We start from the raw sequence: 11,408 nt of genomic DNA, 5'->3' as shown, positions 1-11,408 counted from the left end.
TCCAGAAAAGGGCAAAGTCTAAAAACGTTTCTCCCCGTCATCGAAATAAATGTTCGACGTGATTTGTCTAAAGTATTGAGTTGTTCATTCATATTAATTACATTCATTTTTACTTGAAGTGAACCCATGACAACGAAACAAATACACTTTGGGTTAAATGACTTGGAATGACAATCAAGTCTTGTTGCAACGTTAATGATTATCCCATGCGGGGCTCACGTCGAATCGCGGCTCTCATTACCTGCTGAGTGTTAAGAACAGAGGCAAATGTCAAGAGCATCTGTTTTTGCTTGCCGTATGTTCTTGTGGAAAGGAAACCTAAAAATGACTCTTTCGCAGCTTAGCATTATTTTATGGAGTACAAGTGTATTTTTCGTGTTTTTGCCACAAGTGAGCCGTGGATTACTGTCTGATTTTAAGCTCTGTGGAGATCCAAAGTGTTATAGTAAGTTGGACCCCAACTAATATTGCGAATGGTATACCAAACCAAAAAGTGTGCACATTTTTTTGTCAATGTCTACTTGATTTCAAAGGGTCCTAATGGATCACAGCGATCGGTGCTGCATGTGTTTGTTTTTGGTGTGTTTATTTGTCGGCACTTGATGTGTTTAGGCCAAATGAGCAGGGTACGGGCCGTCAGGGATCACGACGGAAAGGATTGTCGTTTTCTGACTTTCCGGCAAGGAGAAAGCATCTTTGTGCATCACAAACTGACTGGAAAGAGGAGCAATCTTTGGTCTGGCAGTGTACGTCCATGTATTGTCCATGTCAATGTCCATGAGCTCTGCTCTGATTTCTAATTCAATCTGGGTGATTGAACTGCTTTGCTCTGTTTTCAGATCAACCAACGCTCTGGCTATTTTCCAAAAGAAGCTGTCAAAGAGGAACAAAAAATTGCAACTGAGGAAATAGTCGTTGCAACACAGGTATTTACTTACTTTATGGTGTCATAATAAATGTGGAACATTTTGCTACCTAAATTGCATCTCCTCTTTTCATTAAGGAATCGGATTTTCTGTGTATGGATAACCTCGGCTATCCCATTGACTCCAGTCATTTGAACGCTGATGATGATGACGAGGAGGAGGTTGAGAACAAAGACTCTCGTCCGAAGAGCCCACTTGAGGACCTTGACACGAGTGAAACAATCAATTACAACGAAGATACAAATGCGAGGACTCCGTCAACATCTAAAGACTCCTCTTCGGAATCTCACAACACTTCGAGGGAAGAGATTGAAAATGAGGACAATGGCGGTGCCGAGACTAAGGCGAAATCTCCTGAAAGCGCTGTGGAACTGAAGGAAAAAGGTGGGTCTCCTGCCTCTTCCTGGCTCAGTTCTTCAGTGACGGGATGGTTAGGTGGAGGGAAACAGGAAGAACCTGACAATTCAGCTGAGGTGCAGAAGAAGCATTTGATGCCAGGACAAGATTTGCTCCCATCTTCACTGACGGGGTGGCTGGGCTTAACAAGTGAAGCCAATTCAGTTTCTGCCACCAAAGATGATCCAAACCAAGGAGAGCAGGACAGAAAAGCTGTTGAGTCCGGATGGCTTGGCTTTGGAGGTGAGCAAAACGTCAACGAGGATGACGAAAGACAACCGGACTTAAAAACAGAATCGGGAGAGAACTTCAGAAGCAGAAAGATGCATCTGGACTTAGAAACACAACCGATACAAGAGAAGAAGAGTCACGACGTGGGGACGTTGGGTTGGCTTGGAAATGGACTGTCACAAACACTTGGCTTTGGCCTGAATGACCCAGACACCAGTCAGACCATACAAGGAGACGTTGAGAAGGATGGCAAACAAGCAGAATCCGCCTCTTGGTTTGATTTGGGGATCAGAAACATTTTAGCCCTCGGGGAAGACCACAAGGTAGGTGACGTAACTGATTCGGACGCAAAGTCTGACCATAGGGTGCCATCTGACCATGGCAAGGAGAGCCACTTAGATGACACTTCTCAGGTTGATCAAAAGGGCGACCCTGCTCAAAACCAGAGAACAGACCATAATCATGGTAACGAGGAAAGACAAAACAATTTAGCAAATAAGGATGATGTCACCTCAATGCTCAATGCGACTTTACCTGATTTTACAAAGCAAGGTGACAATGTGGACAAAGGCAACATATCAGGTGACGAGGAAGGGAAACGTGACAAAGCCATTATGATGGAGCAAAGTGTAGGGCAAGAAAGTGGCTCCTCTCCACCGTCTAAAAGGGAAATACTACAAGAACCAGAGCAAGATGACAGTCAGGGAAATGACCAAAAGACTCAAGAAGATCATCAAGAGGATATAGACGAGGAGGAATTGAAAGGAAGAAGGCAGGACCAGTTGAAAAGTGTGACACAAGAGAATGTCACTGATGAAGAAGAACAAGGCAGTCCTCTGGAATTAGGTTCAGAGCACTTGAGAGATGCTCAAATTGTACACCAAAAGCTGTCTGAAGAGGAGAAAGGAAAACGTTCATCCCATGATGTGGAAGGCCCTTACCTCCAAAGCTCATTCATATCTGCCTTCAACTTTTTAAAAGAAAGGAGCTTTGTGTCTTCTCTTGGACCCAACAAGGAAGAGGACACATCTAACCATGTCAAATATAAGGAAGTTGATGAGGAAGAAAAAATGGACCAGGTGAAGACGACAGAAGAAGAGGAAGCCTCTCCAGCGTTGATAGAGAAGCCGGAGGAAATTGTCCAGGGATACCACAAACACAAAGAGGAACATGAATCCAGTGAAAAGCTCAAAATCTCAGAAGAGTCACAATGTGAATCACCACAAGAGTTCCGAGAGATCGAGCAGATACATGAGAAGAAGCTGCCAGAGTCAACCGAGAACCATCAGCAGGACGATGAGGAGGAGTCCAAACTTAGGAAAAAGGAAGGAGTTCATAACTTGATGCAGGAGGAGGAGAATGCAGACCAGTTTGAAGACGATGAGCAGAAAGGCTCCAAGAAGCTGCTGGAAGTGGATGACGAGGAGGAGGAGGAGAAGCAGGAAACATTTTCTGATGTGAAGCAGAGCGTGTTTGAAGAGCAGCACAAGCCGAAGACCAGAGAGGAAATGGATGATGAGAAGCATGAGCAACTCAAGGGGAAAGAAGATGATAAGCAGGAGGAGCTCAAAAGAGGGCAGAAGAGTGAGGTCGCCGAGGTCTCAGTGCAGAAGATGCAGGAGGAGGAGAAGTTTGAAGACGATGAGCAGAAAGGCTCCAAGAAGCTGCTGGAAGTGGATGACGAGGAGGAGGAGAAGCAGGAAACATTTTCTGATGTGAAGCAGAGCGTGTTTGAAGAGCAGCGCAAGCCGAAGACCAGAGAGGAAATGGATGATGAGAAGCATGAGCAACTCAAGGGGAAAGAAGATGATAAGCAGGAGGAGCTCAAAAGAGGGCAGAAGAGTGAGGTCGCCGAGGTCTCGGTGCAGAAGATGCAAGAGGAGGACCAAGAGGAAGCGTTTCAAGAGAGACAGAAGCAGCACGAGATGGAAAAGTTAGCCGAGAACAAGTACCAAGTCGGTGATGAGGGAGGAGAAGAGTTAGACAAGGAGCAGGAGCAGCTGGAAAGGTTAGATGAGACGAATGAAGAAGATGGGTTAGAAGAGAAGGAAAATATCGCCCCAGAGGACATTGAGCAGGATTTCTCAATGGAAGACGCTCAGACCACTTTAGTTGAGACAGAGAGCCATGAAAAAACTGTGAATGGAGCATGTGTGGAGAAAATCCACGAGGATAGCCAAAGGACAATAAAAGAGTTGACGGAATCACCCTCGGGGTTTGATGGGAAACCAAATGACATGTCAACGACACAAACCCCTCAGAGTCCCCAACATAAAGTGGACTCCACAACAAAGAGTGACAAAAACTTGCATCCACCATCCTGGAATTTCCCTAGCGATTCTCTGAATACAGCAGAGCCCCACCGACCGACCCCCGGTGAGACTCTCCAAGATCACATGAGCGCAGAAGAGACGACCATTTTAGCTGAGCTATTAGGCCAGAAGAAATTGGAACATTTGAATGACATCTTTGGCCACGCAGATCAAGATCACGATGAATCAATCTCGTCGGATATTGAGACAATTCTGCACGAGCACCGAGAGAGACTGTATGCTCCGAGCGTGAGACTTTTGGAAGCACCGGAAGAGGACAAAGTAAAGACCAGAACCCTTATTGCGATTCAGAAACTAGAAATACTGCTGAAAAGAGCAAGAGACAATTTCCACACCAGAAAATCAGACCTCAATAGAATAAACGCTCAAGGTATATATACATATGATCTATACAATGCCTCAGAGAGCAACCAACCATCACTGCATTTGACCTGACATTCACTTTCTTCATTTCAGCGCGCTTTTCATTTTCCTTGTTTCCTAATACAGCTCAGACGAGTTGCGTTGGTGCGCGTCGCAAAGATCAAGAGACCATGAAGACTGTGGAGATGCAGATTGAGGATGCCACTCTGAATACAATTCAGAAGCAGTCATCCTCTCCGACTCGTGCAACGGACTTTGTCCAATGGCCTCAAATGAAGGTACACTTTGGTCAGATGCATTTTTGATCCATTAAGTGGACTGCGCTTCTTTAAGAAAGCGACCTTACAACTCCAAATGCCCTCCCAGTTTTATTTAAAGTACACTGTAGTTCAGTTCTGTTTGTCTCTGTCAACATTGCTGACATCAGGGTTGAGTTGCACACCGACATTAAGTCAAGACACATTACAGTAAAGACGTCACTTCTAAATGCGATGAAATGGATGACAGTAAAATTGTTTCCGTGAGTTATTTTTACTTTACCAATGAGTGAGTAAACTCTGCTGACAACACGTTTGCTCAGGTTATGCTTGAGTGGAAGTGAAGCTTGCTATTTTGTAGAACTATAAGCATATGGCACACATGTAGGTTCTGTTTTGCTGCTGCTGCTGCTGCTGCTGTTGTTGTTGTTGTTGTTGTTGTTGTTGTTGTCGTTGTTGTTGTTGTCGTCGTTGTTGTTTTTCGATGACACCTGTATCTGTTTCTGTCATTTGGAAGTGCCAGTGTGGCATTTTATAATTGGTGACGTTGCGGGTCCACCATTCATTACAGTAGGATACGCAAACATTTTGTAGTGACTGCACAATCGAGTGAAGATTATTTTTGGTGGATTGTTTTGTTGTTGAAAATTTTTTGAAGATTACGTTTTAATTTCTGAGCTATATAATTGTGAAGCTGTTCCAAATGGGAGAATAGCAAGACGTTTCGATGACCATCTTCCCCCAGGAAAAGGTCGATTGGTTTAGTCCACAGTCCAGCTCAGCGAATAGGATGTTGGCGCACGGCTGACCCGGCTATTTCTGCCAGTTTTAGTGATTAATATACAAATATTAATCAAATGAACGAAACTAGGAATGGCGGAGCACCCGGCAACTGACAGTTTAGGCAGCGGAGTGAAGGACTATCAGTCGACCGTTGAAATGTACTATGGTGTCGCCGTGGAGCAAGTCAAGGATGTACGTTGTTTGCCAGGGTTTCTTAGCATTTTGTGCTAGCGTCACACAGCTGACGGGTCGTTGTCTTCGAACTTGCTATTCTATTTCCATATTTCAGTATTGACCACACACGGGTGTCATATGTGCCGCTATCAGTGTATATTGTGTTGTAGAGTAGTGCCTTTTGAAGTAAGTGTCTGTGCCAAAACGGACGTGGCTGCTAATGGTTAGCCTACTGCTATGCAGCATCAGGTTTACGTCCAGTCCAGTATGAAACAAAACATGCACATGCAATCAATGTCTGTGCTTTGCTAAAGTCATTGCAACAAAGTAAGTTATTTTCAGATTAGATTGCAAGCAACGCAAAATAGCCTCACAATCCCAACGTATTGTTTAGGTCACATAGATAGATAGATATAAGGGTATAGTGCAATTAGGTACATCTATTTTAATTGTGATTTTGAACCACACTTTGCAGGTTGTGTCATTGCTGCCTTATGACATAAGGCCTGGGCCTGACTTCTATGGAATCCCATGGGAACTAATGATCATCTCCAGTCTGGTGGGGCTGGTGACAATGTTATTGTTCAGCTGCAGATGTTACAGCTCTGTAAGTATTCCGCACACAGAAGTGACTTGCGGTGTAATAGATTGTTGTATTGTTTCCTTTTTCTCTGTTTATTATCATGAATGATGTTCCCATTTGAAAGCTATTGTTTGTTTCAATGACAACAAATCCATTTCTGTCGTCTTTCCCTATTTTAACACAGGTGAAAAGCAGATTGTATCGCCGTAAGTTTCCACTTTTTCAAATTGATATGTTTGCACATAGAAAATGTGCCAGTGCTCTAATTTCCCAAATACTGTACCTAGACAGAAATATCAAATAAACCGTACAGTTTACAAATTCTTATCTGTACCTTCGTTTCCCTTTACCAGGTAAAGAGTGGTGGATGGCAGAGCAGGTGGCAAAACTTGTTGAAGAGAAGTGTGAAGTCCTAGAAACTCTCAGTAAATGCCAACAAGAGGTTCATACTCCTGCTGAGTTTTTATATTGATTGTTCAAACTTTTTATTTTGTGTCAGGGATGTAGTAACGAGTCACTCAAACTCAGTAACTACGCGATGTGGTGTTTTTTTCACAGCAGAGACATGGGATAGTGGCGATGGCGAATAATTGTGATTCGATTTGTATTTACATGGCTGCGTATTTTACGTCGTTTAAATCCATTGGAAATCAATTTTGATGGATCCCTGCGAGCAACCACAAAAGCAGTTGTTTAATTTGTTCTTTTTTGTTTCATTTTTAGTACGATGAGCTTGAGAACTCATTAAGTGAAAGTGGCGCCGTAGCTCAAACCCAGAAGGCCGATCTGGAGGTTCGAGCCCGACAGTTAGAGCTTAATACCAGTCAACTAGAAGAAAGTCTACAAAAAGTGAAGGATCAGTTGGATCAGCAGAGAGCTCACCGACTAGAGCAGGAACAAAAGGTAAAAGCGTACCAAATGCATCTTCTCCTGCCAGCTGATCAAGAACAAGGGCGTAGCGTGGTCTTTTCATTCCTCCAAGGTCACACTGCTCGAGCAGAGCATGGAAGCAATGGAACTGGAAGCCAAGGAGCTCCAATCACAAGAACAACAGGTGACCTCCAGCTCCATATAAAGGATTGTTGTCAGCACTCTATATACTATGTTCCTGCCTTGGCTAATGTCCCTTCTGTGTTTTGTACTCCCCAAGGCTCAAACAACCATTAAAGTGTACAATATGAACAGTGAGAGACTTCAGAAGAATATGGAAACATCTGGAGAAGAAAATAGTCTGCTCAAGGAGAGCAACGCACAGGTAGGACGAGATACAACGTACTTTCTTGTCTGTCTGTCTGTCTGTCTGTCTGTCTGTCTGTCTGTCTGTATTTTTTTAAATTTTTTTTTTGTCCTTCTGCAGCTACGGCAGCAGGTGGAGGGTTGGGCAGAGCGAGTGAGTGAACTGGAGGAGGAGATGAGGCGCTACGAATTGACTCACAGTGGGATGGTGCAGGATGTGGCCAACAGGGACGAACGTATCAAGGTAGGACTTGCTCGGACTCCACCTGACAGACAAGTGGCTTGCGTTCGTCTCCAAACTCTGAGAAGCAAACACTTTTTTTTTTGCTTCCAGTCCCTCACCGATCGGCTGCTGGGCATGAAAGCTTGGGATGCCAATCTTGAGGGGGACGGAGGTGACACATCGGCCGGAGCGGAAAGGAAGGGGAAAGTCGATGCCCCCAATTCTGAAGTCCATCTCCAGAAAGTCCAAAAGCTTATTTTTGCCGCTAAGGTAAATAACCATCTCATGCCTGAAGCGCAAAACGGAAGTAGGGCTACTTTGCTGAGGGAGCTCATGAAAACGATGATTACTCCAACAAAGATCAGCCTTTGCGTGGAACGCTAAAGTGGCGTTATTTGTGCGCGTGTAGCTCAATGCAGACCTCAAATCAGTTGACGAAGACAAGGACCGAGTGTTTGCCAAACTGAACGATGAAGTCAAAGCTAAAGAGGACCTGGAAGGTGAGTACCCTTTCTGTTGTGAACATTATATTCACGCCATGGATTAAAAGTAGACCGAATGATTGCGATTCAAACGTGATGGCCGCGCTTCATTTGCATTTTTTTGTAGTGAGCATTAAGGAGTTGGAGAGTGAGCGCTTATCTATGCAAGCTGACACGGAGCACTACTCTGAACAGGTAGTTCAACTCAAGCCCAATAAGTGTGTATTCATTGTCCTCACGCCAATACTGCTCAGGTCCAGCGACTGCAACAGAAACTCCAGATCATGACTGATTTGTATCAAGAGAATGAGCTCAAACTACACAGGTAGGTAATGACACCTCTTGTTTCATTCTTGTTTAAGAGGAGCTTTCGGTCGGCTTGACTTGTGCGCAGGTTGTTGACAGTGGAGGAAAAGGAGCGTCTGCAGAAAGAAGACAAATTGAATAAAGCGGACAAAAACATTGCTTTGGCAATGGAAGAACTCAACAACTACAAGTAGGTCGGCCCTGCCTGCCTGCCTGCCTGGCTGGCTGGCTGGCTGGCTGGCGCAAAGTATCTCGAGACAACCAACCACCTGTGTCGCTTCAGACTTCGCGCTGGGGAGATGGAAGAGGAGCTGGAGAAAACCAAACAGTCCTATCAGACCCAGATATCGGCCCATGAGAAGAAGGCTCACAACAATTGGGTTTGTATTCCAACAACATGGTGCATCTATAAACGGCGTCAAATGATGATGAATCTCTCCGCTTGACGTGTTTTTGTGCAGCTTGCAGCAAGAGCCGCAGACAGAGAGCTCTCAGACACCAAGAGAGAGAACGCCCTCCTCAGGCAAAAGTAACAATCACCCTCGGCAACACACTTACTTTCATCTATTCCCCCCCCCCCCCCCCCCCCCCCCCCCCCCCGTTTGACTTCCATGATTGTTCCTGTCTACAGGATTACAGACACCCAGTTTAAGATGGATACCCTCGATAAAGATCCGTTCGCCTTGGACAGCCTGGCCAGGCCTTTACCTTTCCGAGGTCAGCAGAAACACAATCGTATGAAGTAGTCGTCAGTATTGGAACATATCTGACATAACAATGATAGTAGCCCTTGCTTAACTTCATATTTTACAGCCTTCAAAACCAATTGTGATGTTGAACTCACTTGGCTCTTCTCCTCCTCCAGCTGAAAGACTGCCGTACGGCCCTTCTCCTTTGGGTCGACCTGCATCTGAAAACCGAGCTTTACTCTCACCTCCCACGCTGGTTGAGGGGCCTTTAAGCAGACTTTCACCTCGAGGTGTGTCTCCCCAAATACACGGATTGATTGATTGATTGATTGTCTGCTTTGCTCAACTTTTCCCTGTCTCTTCTGACCGTTTCTTCAGTTTCCCGTGCTCCAATAGACCCCCATAGTGGCCAAGGAGAGCAAGAGCAGAGTGGAGCTGCTCATTCAGACAGTGGCTCGCTATCTCCTTCATGGGAAAGAGATCGCAGGGGACCCCCACCAGGACCCCCTGGGCCATTCCCCCATCAAGGTGCGTATCTTTGAACTGCTCCTCTCAACTATTTTTTAAACTTTCGTCTCCCTCTATTTTCAATGCTGTCTTTCAGGCTATATGTATCCTGAACCTGGAGGTCCAATCTACAGGAGAGGTCCTCCCCCAGGAGTAATGGGTCCTCTGCCACCTCCAGGTCTTCATCCCAGGGGTCTTCCGAGTTCTGGGCCCCTGGGACCCATCCACCCGGCAGACACAACAGGTTCTTTCATTTTTCTGGAAGAGGGTGTATTCCCCATTGGATTCATGGTGCCTTTTTGTGTGCGTCGTCATTCTTCCAGATGGTACAAGCAGAGAAAACAGCCTCGGACCTGAATACGATCACAGAGAGGTGTGTGTGTGTGTGTACTGCCCGGCAATATGTGTGAATCTATGCCTGGTCTATACTGTTGTCTTTTTTTTCATCAGCCTGGTCCCGGTGATGGAAGGACTCCCCATGAACCTGCTCTGAGAATGGGCATGCCACCACTGCCACCGCCCGGACCGCCAATGGGCCCCATAGATGGTCCATTTCCTCGAAGAGCACCCTTTGGACCTCCTGAATTCTTCCCTCCCAGAGGCCCTCCCATGATGCCAAGTAAGCAATCCTATTCCTTTTGGGCTATCATCTTTGTGAACCGAAAATGCCAAGCTGACTCTCTCCACCTTTCTGCCCTCTTCAGTGTGGGCTCCTCGGCCAGGAATGATGTTCCCTCCTCGTTACCCTCACGGCGGACCTCCTCCTCCTCCTCCTCCTCACCTGCTTTCTTATGGGCCACCGATGCGGCCTCCTCCACCTGATGGCCTTGCGCCTCCTTCCATGGCTCCCCCCACGTCCCAGCAGAACCTCCCCTTTGTGCCACAATCAGAAGATGAGCAAACATCCGTTCCGTAACGCGCACAAATAGCCTGGAACGAATGTCGACGGAGGGTTGTTATCAAGTACCGGAGATTTTGGCTGCTTCTGACAAGGCAAGCGAAAATTGAGCATTTCCTCATTTGGAAGATGCATTGTGGGAGGAAACCAAAGCGGATGTGTTGAACTCTACACAAAAAGGTGGAAGGTGAAATTCAAGCCCAGAACTTTGACTGTGACAAAGACATGATAAGCAAATTCTCCACCGTGATGCATAATTAGGAGCTGAAAATGAGCCACCCAGTGTCCGTTTTGAAATTGAACCAAGGGCGTACTGTTAAACGATGTCTGCTTGAGTACAAGTCTATAGAATTCATTTTCCATCTATTTATTCCAGACTTGACTCGTGTACAAGGTCATGTTATTATGTCAGACTATCTATCCCAAGTTCCGTTGACTTCAAAATCCATGTAAACAATACATTTAGCCTTGTCATTTGACAGTTTCTATTAGACTGGAAATCTAAATTCATCAGTGTGAGGCTAGAAAATCCATTTTAATAAAAAAAAAAATGCATCCTCTGGAGCACTTTACAGATTGTATGAAAAACAAATCCAAAAGTTACAAACATCAGCATTCAACCCAAAATGAATGTCATTATTTGGCAGTTATCTGCTACCAATGAAGCACTTGCCTTTCCCATGAACTGTTTTAGGCAATAACAAATGCAATCACCACCAAACTGTACAAAAAATACACGTTAACTCCAATTAAATTAATTTGATCAATATAAAATAAAACCATTGATTTGGCAAAATTCAAACGCTTCACAAACATCAATTCCCTGCATAAGTTTTAAGGCGTCATTTCAGACAAAATCAAAACATTCTATGATATAATGTCTGTGTGTAATAGCATGCGCTTTGAAGGAAAAGGGGGGGGGGGGGGGGGGGGGAAAGCTGTCAGCGTACCAAGTTGACCTGAAATACTGGTAAGAATGAGTCACTTACTGTTCACATGGGAGGCTTTTCCACCCTTACCA

General features: G+C 45.2%; 1 protein-coding gene across 2 annotated transcripts; it reads left to right on the top strand.

The window, feature by feature from the left end:
• The first annotated feature begins 22 nt into the window (after positions 1-22).
• On the top strand, positions 23-11,306 carry mia2 (MIA SH3 domain ER export factor 2). 2 transcript variants are annotated; one of them, XM_049741150.2, is made up of 26 exons: positions 23-445; positions 613-746; positions 840-926; positions 1,004-4,256; positions 4,376-4,527; positions 5,939-6,070; positions 6,231-6,252; positions 6,400-6,488; positions 6,770-6,949; positions 7,029-7,100; positions 7,197-7,301; positions 7,404-7,526; positions 7,617-7,775; positions 7,915-8,005; positions 8,115-8,182; positions 8,242-8,312; positions 8,382-8,483; positions 8,577-8,673; positions 8,755-8,822; positions 8,925-9,010; positions 9,159-9,272; positions 9,361-9,510; positions 9,587-9,733; positions 9,813-9,862; positions 9,940-10,108; positions 10,194-11,306. In XM_049741150.2, exons 1-26 carry the CDS (start codon positions 268-270, stop codon positions 10,403-10,405), a joined length of 6,111 nt encoding a protein of 2,036 aa, XP_049597107.1. In that variant the 5' UTR covers positions 23-267; the 3' UTR covers positions 10,406-11,306. The 2 variants fall into 2 exon arrangements, with proteins under 2 accessions (XP_049597107.1, XP_049597108.1); XM_049741151.2 differs by lacking the exon at positions 23-445 and having other exon boundaries at positions 600-746.
• Positions 11,307-11,408: the final 102 nt, after the last annotated feature.

This window comes from Syngnathus scovelli, chromosome 14, assembly GCF_024217435.2.
Source record: "Syngnathus scovelli strain Florida chromosome 14, RoL_Ssco_1.2, whole genome shotgun sequence".
Classification (NCBI taxonomy): domain Eukaryota; kingdom Metazoa; phylum Chordata; class Actinopteri; order Syngnathiformes; family Syngnathidae; genus Syngnathus; species Syngnathus scovelli.
Note: the sequence above shows the minus strand (reverse complement) of the source record. Positions and strands in the feature narration are given on the sequence as shown.

Excerpts from the sequence above, each read along its gene's own strand:
- mia2 (XM_049741150.2), top strand. The coding sequence starts at position 268 with ATGTCAAGAGCATCTGTTTTTGCTTGCCGTATGTTCTTGTGGAAAGGA. Across the intron at positions 7,302-7,403 it reads TCAAGGAGAGCAACGCACAG|CTACGGCAGCAGGTGGAGGG; the intron begins GTAGGACGAGAT and ends GTCCTTCTGCAG. Across the intron at positions 8,183-8,241 it reads CGGAGCACTACTCTGAACAG|GTCCAGCGACTGCAACAGAA; the intron begins GTAGTTCAACTC and ends AATACTGCTCAG.